We start from the raw sequence: 16,371 nt of genomic DNA, 5'->3' as shown, positions 1-16,371 counted from the left end.
GGAAATCTAATTTGTAAAAAGCAAATTCTGCATCAAATACTCAGAATTATGTTTCTGTAAAAGTTTACATTAATATTGTAAATCAGTAAGTTACGAAGACAACAATTCAGGAATTTTCAAATGTGAATTACTCATTTTTGACATAAATTATGATTTTATCTTGGCCTTGCCATCACCTGATCACACAGGTGAACCTCAGTAACCAGCCGGTCATTTGTGCTCAATGCTGTGTGTGAAATCACAGGCACATTTGAGGCACAGGAGAAGCAATTCCTGTTAGTACTCTAGGTTAATATCTTTTGTTTCAGGCAAGTGGTTCTGTGTTTCTGATGGGCCACCAGAGCGTTGTCAGTAGCACCGTTCTATCTCAGATGGCTTTTCCTCAGCCTTTTTACCCTCTCTGTACTTCAGTGCACATTAGGGATGGATGTTTTATTTTTGGAAGTTCTTGTGCCTATTCCATTCTGTGGGTGAACGGAAGAGTTAAACCTGCCCTGGACTCCAAAGTGATTTGTCAGTCTGAAGTTGCTGTATTACACAGTATCTTTTACTTTTTTTTTTGCTTTTCTTTAATCTCAGAATGGTTCTTAAGATTAAATAAGTGATGTATGTACTACACAGATATAGCTAATGTCTGTTTTATATTGTGTTTGACTTTATTCTTGAAAGCACCATTCTGTTTTGGAGAGGAACTGCTTAATATAGTAACTTTTCCTGGAGCATACCTGTTTTATGTAGTCAGTTAACTTTAATGGGGAAATTAAGTTTTATTATTTTCTATTTTTACTCACTTATGCCAAAAATACAACACAGTTAAATAAATGTTGGATTCTAGTTCTGTTTATTGCCAGAAACATTCTCTAGTTAAGCTGCATTTCACCCAAAAAGTTTGTTTTACCTTTACAGATCAGGAGGCATTATGGAGCTGATTCTTTGTGACTAAAGGTCTAACTTCAGGCCAGTGACATTGCTGAAGTACAAGCTGGGAGCAAACCCGGGATTTTATAATACATAGCTATGTAGAAATCAACAAGAAACTGTTTTCAGCAGACACCTGAGCGCAGGGAGAGCCTGTTGGACCCGTGTGACAGGCGGCAGGACATCACTGCGCTGCTGCCTGGGGTGAGTGGACCAAGAGCTCGGCTCCTGGGGCGGGCGGCGGCTTGAGGAGGGAAAGCAAAGAAGGACCATTTGGGCTAGCGGGCAGTTAACCCGTAGGGACATCCTACACCAGATGCAGGGGACAGTTTACTCCGTGTGGACTTGGGCGGCGCGCAGGCTGCCCGCGGCGGGAGGCCGGGGAGAGGCGGGCACTGCCCCGACCCCCGCCCGGCCCGGCCCTGCCCCGCAGCCCCGGCCCCTCCCCGCCCGCCCACTCTCCGCGCCGCTGCGGGGAGCAGCGCAGCCCGGCCGGCAGCCGCGCCGTTCGCAGCCGGCATGGGCTCCCGCGGAGCCCGGCGCGTCGCCGGCTGCCTGCTGCTGTGCTGCGCTCTGGCCGCCGCCCGCGCCGCCCCGCGGAGGAGACCCTCGTTCGGCGGCCACGTCGCGGAGAACCGCCCGGCGGGCACGCGTGTGCGCGGGCTCAGCATCCCCCTGACGCGGCTGGGGCGCGAGCCCTGGTGCGCCAAGGTGCAGGGGCGCCGCTGGCACCTGCAGCTGCTGGGCGAGGGCCAGGCGCACTTCCAGGCGTCGCTGCACGCCCGCACCGCCCGCGTCTGGCTGCGCACCCGCCGCCCGCTGGACCGCGAGGCGCGGGCGCTCTACTCGCTCCGCCTGGGCTTGTGCTGCAAGCGCTGCCGGCCCCGCGGCGCCGCGCCCGCCGAGCTGGCCGCGCTCACCGTCCGCGTGCTGGACGACAACGACAACGCGCCGCGCTTCGTGGGGGGGCCGCGCGCCGGCGTCACGCAGCTCCGCGTGGAGGAGACGCTGGCGCTCAAGTCCCAGGTGTGGCAGGCGCGCGCCGAGGACGCGGACGCGGGCGCCAACGCGGAGCTGCGCTACTTCGCCCTCCCGCGCAGCGCGCACTTCTTCGTGGTGCCGCGCAGCGGGCGCGTGGTGCTGGTGCGCTCCCTGCTGCACCTGCGTGCGCCCATCCCGCTGCGCCTCTACGCGCGGGACCGCGGGCGGCCCGCGCTGCTCAGCGACCCCCTGGATCTGGAGGTGCTGCCGCAGCCCAAGCGGCTGCCGCCGCCCCGCCCCGCCGCCCGCCGCCGCCGCCGGGCCGCCCTGCCGCCCGCCGCGCCCCTGGCGCTCTCCGTGCCCGAGGACGCCCGCCCGGGCAGCCGCCTGGCCGCGCTGGCCCCGGCGCGCTTCGCCTCCGCCTGGTTCGAGCTGGTGTCGCCGCCCGTCGAGGAGTCGCCGGTGCGCGTGGAGCGGGAGACCGGGGAGGTGACACTGACCGCGGCTCTGGACAGGGAGGCGGCGCCCACCTGGGAGCTCGTCGTGCGCGTCCAGGAGCGCAGAGGTAGGTGCGGGCGTGGGGACTGGGCTGCCCGCGGCCTCCTGCGCTCCCCCCGCGGCTGCGGCTGCGCAAAAAGTTGTGTCCCGCACGGAGCAGTGGTCGTGTCCCCTCAGTAAGTTGGAGGGTGGTTTGTCTTCTGAGGAGTAAAAAGTCCCCAAGTGACAAGAAGCACGGAACGACGGTTTGCATCAGGTGTCATGTGCTGTCACACTGTGGAATGTAGTTTTGGTCTTTTAAATCTGTAAATTGTTAAAACACTGGAGGTGACAAGAAGCATTCCATAGTTTCGCGAATATGAGCTGTATAGCTGTGTCAAATGCCTGCAGCCGTAAGGTGGTTATCAAAATTGAACTGTTTAATCTGTTAAAAGTCTTACTCATTAATGGAATGGAAATTGTGCAGCATAACCAACGAGTGTTACTTATATACGCATTGAGACAAAGCATGTTAGATATACCACACTTCATACACACAATTACTTCCTGATGAAACATTCCCATAGCTCTGATCCTGTAAATGCTCCACCTGAAACATGCGACCGCAGTCACTGAGATCTGAGTCGTTATTAAAGTTAAACTTATGAGACTCACAAGAATGGTGTGAGTTTTTAAGACTGGTGCCTTTATGTGCTTGCTCTTATTTTAAGAATCTGAGGATTCCAATGTGCACCATTAAAGTGACATGTTTACAATTTAAATTGTCATAATTCAGAGGGTCTTATGCAAGTTTAACAGAATAGCTCATTTCGTTTATCTCTGGCGGATTACATCTATTACTTTTAAAAATTATTTTTTAATTGTCATCTTATCTAATATTTTGCACCTATTAAAATACAGCTTAGTATAAGCATTTTTTTAATTCACCGAATGGTGGACATCTGTGTACATTCACCATGTCTGTCGTTATTTTCATCTTACTTGTGATGGTAACAATGTTCTGAAGATTGTCTAGAATGTGGGCATGCTGGAGAAAATTGTATCAGCGGAAGTGAGTTGATTGGTTTGATTTCATCTTAGAAAGGGTTTTATGTTATGTGACTGACAGCGTTTGTGAAAACTTTTAACTTCTGAGCAGCGCAGTTGCTCAGAGGAGCTTCAGTTGGCAACAGAGCAGCACCAGCGGGAGGCATGAAAACTTCCCACGCTATTCCTGTCCCTCATCTCTTCTGTTTTCTGACTGTGGGGCAGCCCGTAGGAGTGCGGCAGTTTATTCCTTGGTGTCTGTTAAATCCCCGAGGATGTCTGCAGGGATCCTAATTAGTGCTGGCAGTTTCAGTGACATGGGTACATCCTCCTGTGAACTTATTTCGCTCCGGTCCTGAGGAACAACTCTCACATGCTTCTCTGGTTCTCGTTGGGTTTTTGTCGTGCCTGTCGCTGGAGCGTGTTGGTGTCAGTCACTTGTATTGGCTTTGCACTGTCCGGCTTGAGCTTTGGCTGCTAACCTGAAGGCTGATAGACCAATTTCCAAAAAACAAATGCTTTCTGTGTCCTGTCTCCACTACTGAATCTTGAGCAAGGCTAGGTGCCAAAAGGAATGTCATTACTGGGAGGCAGTGACAAAATCTCTCGAGTCAATCAGAGCATGTTGCTGGGATGTTCACCCACTCTGTCATGGAGCTCAAGTTTTGGCCCTTTGTTGGTGTCGCAGCTCCCTCTGTCAGGATCAGGAAGATGTTGCTAGGAAAGCGGTAGCTAACCTTGCCCCCAGTTACTGCCAGTCTCACCTTTGTGATGGTTTTTGCTCTTATCTAGCCTGAATATAGAAACCTGAGATGGCCTGGAACAAAGCTTGTCACTCTATCATGCAAGAGATTTCTTTTCCAAAGCAATGTTTACTAACCCAGTTAGAACAGAACAAAACAAAACAAAACACCCCCACGACTTTCACTTATTTTCAGGGATTTTTTTCACCATCTTGTAGTTTTACTAAATATTTTGGAGTGTTTTCCACTAGCCTGATATATTACTGCTAGTAGTATGAAGTAGTAAGATGATAATCTTGAAGAAATATGTAGAACTAGATTCTGACTTTCAGAGACTAAGTAGGTGGCAATTAATTTTGGACAGTATAAGTGGCATACTTTATATGATTTTAAGTTTCTTTGTTTAAAAGAGCTTAAATTCAAAAGTACACCTGTATTAGTACAATTTTTTTTCATCAACTAAAGGCTAGTAGTGACCTGACACCTTTAAAGCTCTTTAAAGTTGCAGAATGCTTACATTCTCATTTTATCAGAGTTAAAATACATCGGTATTTGAAACAGATTTAGAATGTTATGTGTATTTCCTTGCTCACAATCCAAACTTCAGTGATGTGAGAAAAGGTAACCAAAAGAATGGGTTAGGAGATGGGAAAAGATGTCTAGAAGAACTAGATGTTTTTATTCATCTGAAATAAAGAAGATACAGAAGATTGCAAAAGCTCCAGGAAAAGCCCACTATTCACAGAAGTGAGCTCTCAAAATGCATTAAAGCATGGAGCTAGTTACACTGAATTTTGCTGTGAGAAAAAGTGTAAGTTCATGTTCTTTCTCCAGTTCGTTCAAGTGGTGTAAAGTTGTATTAATTACTTTAATATATTTTTTATTTTCTACCCCTCTAATTCTTGCTGCCTTGTAGACGAGAACTGAAAACTAACCAGTAATTAATTCTGGCATTAGTTTCTTTTTCAACCCAGGCAATGATGTCAAAGATAAGACAGATTTTTAGATGCTTTATATGAAGTCTACCATCTTTGTCCTTTATTATTAGTCATTTGTTATATGCACTTCATTATACAAAATGGTAAAGAATGCTTAAAGTGGGCCTAATACATCTCTAGGAAGAAAACCTTTTTTTTTTCCCGATGAAGCATTCTCAAAATAGCAGTAAGAAAATCCATAATTTGTTTGGTATTCTAGAAATAATAAATATTTAGTGCATTTTAGTGCTACAGTAAAATTAACTGCAATCTGTAGAGGAAATAGGTCATTACTAGTTCTGTTTATTCACTGTGTATCTTTTTGTGGCCATCTGATAGTTTGTAGCCTTAGTTTTAACCTAATTTATATGTTTTCTGGAAACAGTAATTACCGGAAAGCAGCCTCAGGAAAATAAGGACCCCCTGTGCAAAGAGCCTTTTAATGGTGTGGGCTCTGCTGTGCTTGTGGAGGAGTGATAATCCCAGGGAGTGGACAAGAGAGGAGGTACTTGTTTTGTGGTTCAAGTTTAGGTGAGTTCCTCACATGAATTCTTAGTAAGGTTTTTAAACAACCCAGTTTTAAGAAATAGAGAAAAACTCACAGGTCAATCAAACCGGATAGACTTCATGGATCTATAGAATGTTTCCTTTCAGATTAGTGCTGACCTGTCCAATGTGATTGTCAGGTCCCGGAGTGCAGTACCGGGTCTGGCAGCTCCCTGGGTTTGGCTGCCTATGTTCTGACTCGATGCAGACAGTTGTCACCAGCCTTGGCTGTGGCCTCTGCCCCATCTCTTGGGAGCTGTGCTTAAGCTCAGACCCTGTCCCAGGCCCCCGTCCTGGGCTGTACCTGGCCCTGTGTCCTGCTGCCCCTGACTCTGCCTTGCAGACTTGGCCTCCTCGTCACCGTGAATGTGCTGGGTGACCACCCGACTGTGGGATGAACCGGGTTCATCTCTCAGGACCTGCTCTGCTCTTGCTGCTCAGGGACAGTGAGGTCCCTGCCAGTCTTGCTGTCACCCTTGTCTCTCATTTCACCTCACACTGCAGAGCCAAAAACACTAATTTGAAATTGAAATTTGGCCCAACAATATTTACTTTTTTGTAATTTACAAGTGTGCTGGCCAAAAGAAAAAACAACCAAACCAAACAACAATCAAACAAACCCAGCAAAACCCCAGAACCCCAAACCAAAGAGAAACACCAGGAAAAACTCATACATTAGCTTGAGCAATGAGATGCTAAACAGAATTCCAAAATTTCAGGGCTTTTTGGCACATAAGCCTTCATCAGGGCTTTTTTAGCACATGATCCTTGATGAGCAAATTCCTCTAGTGACCCCACTGGTCACTCAGCTCTGGGCTATATTCTTCAGTTAACCTTTCCTGGAAAGAAGTTATGATTATCCTCATGTTTTCTGTCAGATTTTATCCCATTTATTTCATTGGGACACTATTTAGTCTTTACAGACCCATAATACTATTTTAAGTTTTTACTTGGTGAACAGAAGGTAAAATTTCTTACACTGTCGTACACTTTAATATTTTATCATAGAGCTAGCATTTAATTTGAGAAGGAGCAATTATTCCATTAATGCTTGGGGAAGAGCATGAAAGATCTGTCTCTCTAATCCTCTGTTGTCTCAAGCTCCTTTGACTTTACTTCATCCATGGGCATTAGTTTTGTAATCCTGTCATTCATTTTTTCTTATCAGAGGATTTACTAAGGGTGATGTTTAACATGCCTTTCAAATATTTAACACCAGTCACTTTTATTGTAAGTATATTTGTCCTTTTAAAATCCACATACAGAGTGGAGATAGCAGTTTTAGTGATACGTGTATTTTAAACCTTGAAAGCTTTCATGCTTGAAAGCCAAGGATGAGATGTTTTAATTTCATCTGAGGCCTTAGTCCCTTACTAGCTGTATTGATTCTCTGTGGATCATCCTTAAGAATTAAGTAGCTTCTGAGTGATGTTTTGCCTTTTGCAATTCTTATTACCTTGTTTATGAATTACAACCGGCTTAACGGTTACACGTGAAGCTGGGATGAAAGTGAAATCATTGTCTATTATCCAGCAGATGTGTTTTGTTAAATGGCAGTGGTTTCAATGCTATTGAGTCAAAAGAAAACGTACTTCCCATCTTACAGTGGGATGGTAGCTACTACTTCTTTAGCTAAGTTCTCTCCTTATAGTAATACTTTTTGGCAATCAATGATCATTTATTAAGACACATGTTCTGTTATTTAAGGATGTCCATTGCAATTATTAAATTGCAGTCATTATTTCACACCTGGGCATGCTTGGTTTTTCTATCTGCCACACTCTGCAGATGGATACAACACTGAGAAGTCCCTGATAATGGGGTTATCACTTTACTCTCTTTTAATTGGTAATATATATTAAGATCCACTCTGACACAATCATTTAGCTCATCTGATGCTTTGTTTGCTTTTGTACTTTTGTTTTCTGGTTTGCTTTAACTTCCACGTTAAAAGCCAGATGAGGGTAAGGAACCAAGATATGACAGACTGTCATCATTCTGTCTGCAAAAATATCAGGCACATTAGGACAGAATGGGGGCTGTCCACAGCTTGAGCCCATCAAAGTTATCTCTTTAGAAGGTTTATGTTTAATTAATGAGCAAACTACTGTACTTAAAAGTAGCCCATCATATACTTAATTAATTTTTCAGAAATGACAGTAATGCTCATGCATAATTGTCCTGTTTTTTGAAGGGAATACAGTAGGACTGGGCACAATAACTGGTAGCTTTTATCTCATGTTATGGTCTGAAAATGGGAACTGAGATTTCTCCTGATTGCAACTAGAGACTTAGGACACGTTTTTCTGGAAATGTACCTTCCCAAACCTTAGGTCAGTAGATATTCTACATGAAGACATATTCTAGAGTGCGGTGTTCAAAGAGTTTGGTATTATATTTGCAAAGTCTCCTCAAAACAACAATGTCCTCTCAACCAAACCCACAATATTTTACTTGTAGTAACCCAAACAAATAACAACCCCCTGATTTTTTTGAAAACATTTGTCTATTTATGGTAAAAGTCTTAGAAGCTGGAGCAACTTAAAAAAAAAAACAACCAAAAACCAAAAAAAACAACCAACCAACCAACCAAAAAAAACAAACCAAACCCAAACTAACTTGAATTCTTAATTTGCTTGCAGATGCAAACCAGAATGTAATAGCAACATTGACCCAAAGACCTGCAAAACTTTTCACACTTTCATAATCTCCTTTTACAGATAAATTGAAATGACCTAAAAATGCCAGGAGCAACCTAGCTTCTCACCCATTATTGTTTAATCATAATAATATCATACCTCTTCCCTGAGTACATTCAAGGAATGTAAAATATTTGTCCACAATTGTAGAGACATGTTCAGTCAAGTACATATTCTATATTGTCAGATTTTTTAAATCGGAATGTCTGGCGTTGTCAGTTTTATCAATTATACTGATGCAGAGAAGCCTACATTGTTAACAAAAACGAGGATTTTATTTTCAGGTCTTGTCTTATAGAAGTATCCATTGGATTTTCGAGAGAAAAGACAGTCATATAATTCTAATGAAATCAGAAGTCTGAGGATACGTTGGATTTCACAGATTGACAGCATCTTTTATAATTTGACATGGTGAAAAGAGATGGGTTTAGAGGCAACTAAACCTACAGGATTTGAAACTGCAGTCAGGTTATTTCAGCATGCATGGCTTTCGAGGCTTTGTTTGACCAGCATAACATTAAAAAGTTGTTAACTGAATAAATACTGAAGCCGTCTCCTCCTTCCTGCCACCCTTGGTGTAACAATACAGGTAGGTGGGGGAATATTTTTTGAGTTGCTGTATGAAATGACAGGATTTATTGGTTTGCAATATCTGTGTGCAATCCAGTGAATCTTTCTAAACGAACTTTGGTGTCAGGTTGGAGGAGCTAGTTCATGGTACTTTACTTTGAAACCCTCATTTATAAAAAACACCGCAAAAGAGTTTTTTCAGATAAACCCAGATGCGGTAGAGCTATAAAGAATTAGTGGAGAACCTAAAGAAGAAAGGAACCATTGTTCAATCAAGATATTGGGTCACTTGTAATTTTCAGTATGTTCTTCAGTTTTGACAAACCTTAGACTCCACTAGAGGTTCATGATTTTGAGGCCTTTCAGTTCCTTCTAAATATTGTCCCTTGTATGTCTTAAATTTGATGTGAAAAATTACTAATTATTTTGTGAAGTTGTGACACCTTTTTAATGTAGTTACTTATTACTGTTTTTAAAGAGCATTTTTGCTATGGTTAAACTTCCCAGCAAACCACTTAATGTTTTACTTTACAAAGGATAAAAGTTGTGAGTCACGGCATAGCACATATTTCCTGTGAACAGAACTTGGGCCAGCCAGTGTTATGTTACCTAATGCAGTCAGAATTCAGAGTAACTTCTGCTTATGAGTTTTCAACCATAGATAGGCATGAAAAATAAGCAATTATAGACAGATACCTGTGATGAGGTTTCAGCAGTGGATTATGAAGGTTTTGGTGATAGGGAATGAATTTCAGTGCTGCAGCTTTTGTCAGTAATAATATGTTAAAAGGAAGCAATTCCAACTGGAGGCAATATCAGAGGAAAAGCAGACTTCAGGATGAGCTGCCCTAAGAAGGATTTTTGATGATACTCGAATTGACTCTAATAGGGAATTAAGCAGCTAAAGTAGGAAAAAGCTCTAGACTAGAGTTTATAATTTCAGTTTAAATTTTTTATATAAATTGAAAGAGAGCTGTAGAGAGGGCTTAGTTTTAATATTGCTAAAGGGCAAAAAAGTGGTGTTTGCAAATATGTGGGAAAAGCAATTTGTTCATAGAACCTGTTTTCATGAGTTTCCATAATGAAGAGAAATAAGAAAAGAGGAAAAAATACTTTCTGATAAAATGAAAATATGATTTCACCCTTTTGCATATGAGGTATTATTTTCTGTATGACTTTTAAAAATACTGATTTTTAATATATGATGTTCCAGTGTTATGTTACTGTCATGTTTATGTGCAGCAAGAGCCATCTTGAGTTTTATCTCTTGTTACCCAGTATCTGTGAGAAAGCTGAAGCTGGGGAGGAAAATCTGTCAAATGCAAAATCTTCACATGTGCTAACAGTGTAATTAACAGAACTATTGTCTTAGTAGGATTTTGTTGAATGGATGACATTGTGTAGGGTATCTACAGCGTGTCTGGCTTGAAAGTCAAGCATCTAGTGTTTAATATGGAGGAGATTCTGATTGGTAGTGTATTACAAAACAGCTTGGAAATTCTTTTAGGGATAATTAAGCCTGTGTCAGGTTCCTGACTTAGGATCTCAGTAGTAGGTGGACTTACACTGCGGAGTATAGTTGCAGGTATCTCCACTTGTTGGGGCCTGGTATTTAGGACAGATAATTAAAGTGTGTGTTTGTAGGTCTTAACCCAAATCCACAGAGGATTACCAGTTTTAAGCTGTTTCTGCTAAGATTTAAGTGGAATTCTAATATATTATTTCTCCCATAATGTAGCAATATTATTGCACATGTACTACCTATATGCCACTAATAAACTATTATTAATCATAATATACAAATACAGATACATAATAATGTACTACTAGTGTTAATATACTGATGTACATGTATAATATATTGGCAAGATACATATGGGGGTGTTTTGATGGAAGGAGGCACTGAGACACCTGAACTACCAGGAGATGGATCTTTCTAAAATTTCCTTCTACTATCTAGAAGTACAAATGATTTTCATAAATAGGAAAATTTGAATATATTATATATACATATAAATGAATTTTACATACCTTATAAAAATTATAGGTTTAGTTTAAGCTCCATTCTTTAGGAAAACACAACTATTCTGTAGGCAAGCAGCTATGTCAGTTGCAAAGCATAAGAGAGTGCATTTTGTAATGTTTATGTCATGATAATTATGACAAATGAAAAACTTCTAAATATTTACTGTGCTCATTAGAATGTGAAGTTATTCTTTAAAAATTCACATTTACAAACATATACTTTGAAATTCTTAGTGCGTTGTCCTGCTAGACATACACATACTAAACATTATTGTCCATGTCAGTCTCTTCATCACACTCATTGTCCTCTGGCAAGTCCTTGTCCGATCACGCTTCATTGGGCACCCTGATGTTGTTTCTACAAGTTGTCAGGTCACATTTGTAGGTCTCTGTGCAGAGAAATACAGTCCTGTTCGGTGTTTCTGTTATAGTTTTTGCTTTGCTATATGGCACGCAGTCAAGTGAAAACTGACTTGCAGTCATTTTCCTCCAGACTACCTTTATCTGAAAGTGAAATCATGATGATTTATTTAGTATTTTTGCTTATGAATCAGATTGCCTATGGTTCCTGAAAGAAGATAATATACCAACAAGATCTGTGAGGTCATATGCGGTAGAAAGGTATACTGGTCAAGAGAGGCACTTAGGCCTGTCTCTTTGATTATGTGCGTGCGGTTCCTGCTGACTAGCCTAACAGATTTCTTAAGAGTATTCAGATGTTTCAGAGGTAACCAAATATTGCTGAAAGCTTTGATCTTGCCAAGATGTCAAATGACATTAAGGTCTCTTAACTATTAAAACAGGAGTACCTGGAGGAACATGCCCAAGTCCTTTTAGTTTTTGATTAATAAAGTTCAGTAGAGCATGTGAGGGTTAATCTTGGTCCAGATGCAGTTTTACACAGTTTCCTTACAAGAGATATTTCTCAGTTATAGTTATGAACTAAGTGCCAGCAGTGAACTGACAATCAGTAAGTGACAGGAGTGGAATTTATACCCAGGTTGATTACTACTCATTCAATAAAAATCAGTTATTCTTCTATTGTGACTTGGTTTTTGATAGAGGAATACATGCATGTTAAGAACTTTAGAACTTGAAACAGAAGGACTCTGTGGGTTGATTAGGATATTGATTTCCAGACTCCAGAGAGACAAAGATCAGTAACCTTTTACTCCTGGCAGGGTTGCCAAGGTGGCATTCAGATCCTCAATAGATCTTGCTATTATAGAGGTGGATTTTCAAAGGTTCTTAACTCGGCTTCTGATTTAGTGCTTGCTATTTTAAGCCTGCAGTATTCCCAGGCAAACTAAGCTGATAGTGGGTGTTTACAAACTTGGGACACAGCTTCTACAAGACCCGTTCTTTTGGGAAGAGGCAGGCAATTCTCACACAAGCTTCTCCCTTTTGCACTTACTATTTTGGGGCAACCTTTTAATTAAAATCTTTGGATCATTCAAGCAGACAATAATCTCATTTGCCACTTCTCATTTAGAAGTTACCCCGTCGTGTGTTGCCGTGGTGTATTTCAACCTCAGACTCAGATCAGTGTCTATCAAGTTCCCTCCTCTGCAGTTTCTTCAGGTGTCTTGGACTGGCTGCTCTGGGACTTCTGGAACACACATTCTGACATGAAACACATCTGTTTGAAACACATCTGGTTCTGTTTAGTATGGCAGTGGGAAATAATGTCCATGCTGCTGCTTTTTGCTCAATGATTTTTGGACTTTTGTTTGATGCTCCTCCTGGCTTCTTTTGTGCTATACAGAGAAGAAAGCATGCAGCTGATTTCACAGGCTGTCTAAATGTTGAAGGGAGTAATAGCTGGGTGACTACGAGGACAGTGTGATAACTGTGGGCTACAGTACACTCACCTCAACATCAGTCTCTTTTTGTAATGAGGCAGTTCGAGTTTATAATTGGAAACTTTAGCCTTCCATGCTATGTTATAAAGAACATTTGGCTAGAGAAAGCTGAGCTGAGCATCCTTACGCCAACACTGCTGGCTGCAGCAGTGCAATACACAACACGCACCGTTTGTCTCAGTTAGAGTCAAGACCTTGTAAGACCTGGGTATACATGGAAACTGAGACTTTTTCCATGAAAATATAAAAAAGTTTGTTGCGTGTATCCATGTTCTGTGATGGTGTAAGGCATGTTTAGGGTTATTTTTCAGGAAACCTCTTCTGTGATTTACTGTTTGATAAATTAGAAGTTTAGTTTTGCTGTAGTCACTATTTTTTGCATATGTGCTGTCTTAAGCTAATATATTCTCTGGAACATTACATTCTGAGTACAGGATATAATTACAAAGCAATTCATTTGGATTTAACAAGTTTACTGTCAATTCACTTTCTGTTTCTCTTTAGAGAAAGAAAAAAGAGTGATGTACTCACAGTTACTCTTCTGAAATTCAGATGAATTCGTACAGTTTTACAAGCTTAACTAAAAAGAACTTCTGTGGTTATCTTGGGTGAATGCTGATTTTTCTATTAAGAGAATTTTCTGGATAAGAACAGAGAGTACTCAAAGGTCATGATGGATTAAGTCTCAGGAATCTAAACTAAGAAACTTACATTTGGCTTTGTTAATCACAGCACCAAGGAGTTTTCTTTACGACAATCCACTTACTGGTTGTTTATAGATTGCAGATTATGATACGATGTACTAAATATGCCACTCGCCGTCAGACAGAGGTGTGTAATTATGAAAAGCTGAAGCCTGCAAGAGACTGATGTAAAAGATATATTAGCACTGCTGTGGGAGAGAGGGGATAACATTAGTAAATGCAGACATCAGACAAAAGTAACGTATTTTAATGGGAACATGGATATTTTTGGAGAGGGCTATAACACTGCCATGAAGGATGTGGAGAGCGAGTACCGTGGGTGAGCCAAAGTGGCCCATCCTCCTGGGAGAATATTCTCCTTAGCAAGATAACACTGTTTACAAGATTAGACGTTTAGGCAACACTTTATATTTAGAGTCTTAAATACTAGGTTCTTTGTATTATTAATTAGATTTAAATTAAAACTGCTAATTTTAGGTGTTACTCTTTGTGTGTTGTTTCAGTTCCTGTAAGGCTATTTTGGAAATAAATACCTGCATGTGTAGATATGTTTTCATGTATGCATAAATAAAAAATACACACTGAAATCAAGTAATAACACCATCAGCTTTAAAAATTCTGACTTTACATCCGTTATTAAAGTTGCGGATAACTGATGTTGTAAATGTAGACAGCTGTTTTTACCTGGACCACATTCCCTTTTGCTTCCCCAGGCTTGTTAGCGGGGCTCAGGGCCACATCAGTGCATCTGTGCGGCTCTCAGAGTGGGGCTGGCTGTGCGTGCCCCCTTGTTTGGAGCCACAGGCACTGACCGTGGGCTGCAGCAACACTCACGTTGGCTTCTGAAGCAAAACTTTTTGTAAGTTCAGTGCTGCTCTGCTTGGAGCCTGGCTGGCCAAAAGGCCTAAGTTATATTTATACATCCCTGATGTTACTGGTAAATATTATCAGCCACAAAAAAAAGTACACACTTTGTCACAGTCTTACGTTACCCCAGCTGAGTTTCTTCGAAGTCTGAGCTGGCCGTGTGTGACTGAAGGAAGCGTTTTTGCAGTTGAAAATGTGTATAAATTTATTAAGGAGAAAATGACTTTCATTTCTTCACTTTGCTTTGTCTGTAATGTGAAGATTTTAATCCTACCCTTTGTCTCGCGTTCAAAAACTTTCTTCACCGAGGATATTTTCCTACTCTTTTCTCCTTTAATAGGAATGCATAACTCCATTCCTGGAGATTTCAGAGCAGTTTCTTTAGTCTGATATTCTTCCTTTCTGCCACCTTTTCAGCAACACCTGCCTGATACTTATTACTTGTTTAGGAGCACTGCTGTCCTCACTAGTTGATTAAATAATGACAAAGGTATAACAAATACTTTTCTCTCCATTTTTAAGGAACTTGTACAGTGGATTTTTGGAGAATTGAATAGTTCCATTCTGTGGTGATTTGTTTTTGGAGTTTTGTTTGTTTGTTTTTAACAGCATTTAATCTTTAATAGAAGTGAAAACCATATTAGGATTTCACTGAACTTGCTAACCAGGAAACTCACTAGTTAGAGTAGGTCGATTAGGATTTTTTGGCAGCAGTTATTTAATTTTCAAAATTCAGAGTTGCTGTAATCATTGTAGAGACAAAATATTTCTTTATACCTTTTTTTTTCTTCAGCAAAAAAAGATTTCAGAAAACATGTATTTAAATTTTAAAATTATAAGAATACATGATCTTTCCTAAAAAGAGATGTTAGTAGAATGTAACATGCGTGTCCCTGATCTTGCAGTTCAGTGATACTTGTGCTGGTTATTTTTTCCGCGCATTGTGTCTGGATGCTGTTGATTGCAGAAGAGCCTTAAAAGCCAAGTTTTTCTGGATTACATGCCAACAATATTGCAGACAATACTCACTCAGGAATTGATACATGTTTTTGTTTGTCTGAGTGCCATCGAGTAGCTGCCTCAGTATTTCTTTGTTTTTCTGTGGCCATCAGGAAAGGATTGGTACCTGGTGCACTTGTCACTTACTGTGACAGACGTGAATGACAACGTCCCCGAATGGGCCATGGAGCCCTTCCCGTTCTTGGCTGTGGTTTCCCCTGAAGCTGTGGGAGGTACTGAAGTGTACAAGCTGCTTGCTGTGGATGCAGATGAAGGGATCGGTGGAGCTGTAGAATATTTTCTCTTGAACGGTAAATTTTAACCCTCTCATTTCCTGCATATTTGGCTTCACTATTGTGAATTTTTTTCTCTTTTATCCTCACTTCTGTTAGAGAAAAATCTTCCCTGCAAAAGGTTCATAAACCTTCAGCTTTCTGTGTGAGAAAAAGCAACTTTCATTGAGGGCGCAGGCAAGATTTGCTAGATTTGAAGTACATTCTCTGTGCAGAGTTGGGTTCCCTCAGGGAATGGGGGGCTGGAGCAGTCGATGCTCCTCAGGGCTTTGGCAAGGGGGTTGCAATGGGGCCGCCTGGTCCTGAGGTAGAGCAGTACATGGAGCACAGGTGGTTGGGTGGAGAGGGTTCATGTTCCTTCTCCCTTGCCGTGTCATGTTTCTGGTTAATTTCTAACAATTTTTAAAGTGTCTGGGTTGTGGCTTAGCTTTGCAAAGTTAGTGCAGACTCACTAATGATTTTCTTCATGGGGGTCTTAAAAGAAACTTCAGTAATAGTTCAAAACTGTCCAAGCAGAAGGGGTGTAGCAATACCTCTCCAAAGGTAAATTTGTTCTTCTTGGCCAGGACTCTAGCAGGGTATTTTCTTGTAAGGAATATTTAGGATCAAACAAAAGCAACGTATTGGAGGATAGAGAAGAGTGATAATTGTTTAGAAAAGTAT

General features: G+C 41.5%; 1 protein-coding gene across 1 annotated transcript in view; it reads left to right on the top strand.

The window, feature by feature from the left end:
• Positions 1 to 1,437: 1,437 nt before the first annotated feature.
• The window catches only part of LOC309444819 (neural-cadherin-like), a gene marked incomplete at both ends in the record, with an annotated part of 57,103 nt that continues 42,169 nt past the window's right edge, over positions 1,438 to 16,371 (top strand). The window contains 2 exons of the mRNA XM_082062952.1: positions 1,438 to 2,464; positions 15,529 to 15,726. Coding sequence (XP_081919078.1) covers positions 1,438 to 2,464; positions 15,529 to 15,726 — 1,225 coding nt within the window. The remainder of the gene's footprint in view (positions 2,465 to 15,528; positions 15,727 to 16,371) is intronic.

This window comes from Streptopelia decaocto, assembly GCF_964273445.1.
Source record: "Streptopelia decaocto genome assembly, chromosome: 11".
Lineage (NCBI taxonomy): Eukaryota > Metazoa > Chordata > Aves > Columbiformes > Columbidae > Streptopelia > Streptopelia decaocto.
The sequence above is the reverse complement of the archived record's forward strand: the minus strand, read 5'-3'. Positions and strand labels throughout refer to the sequence as shown.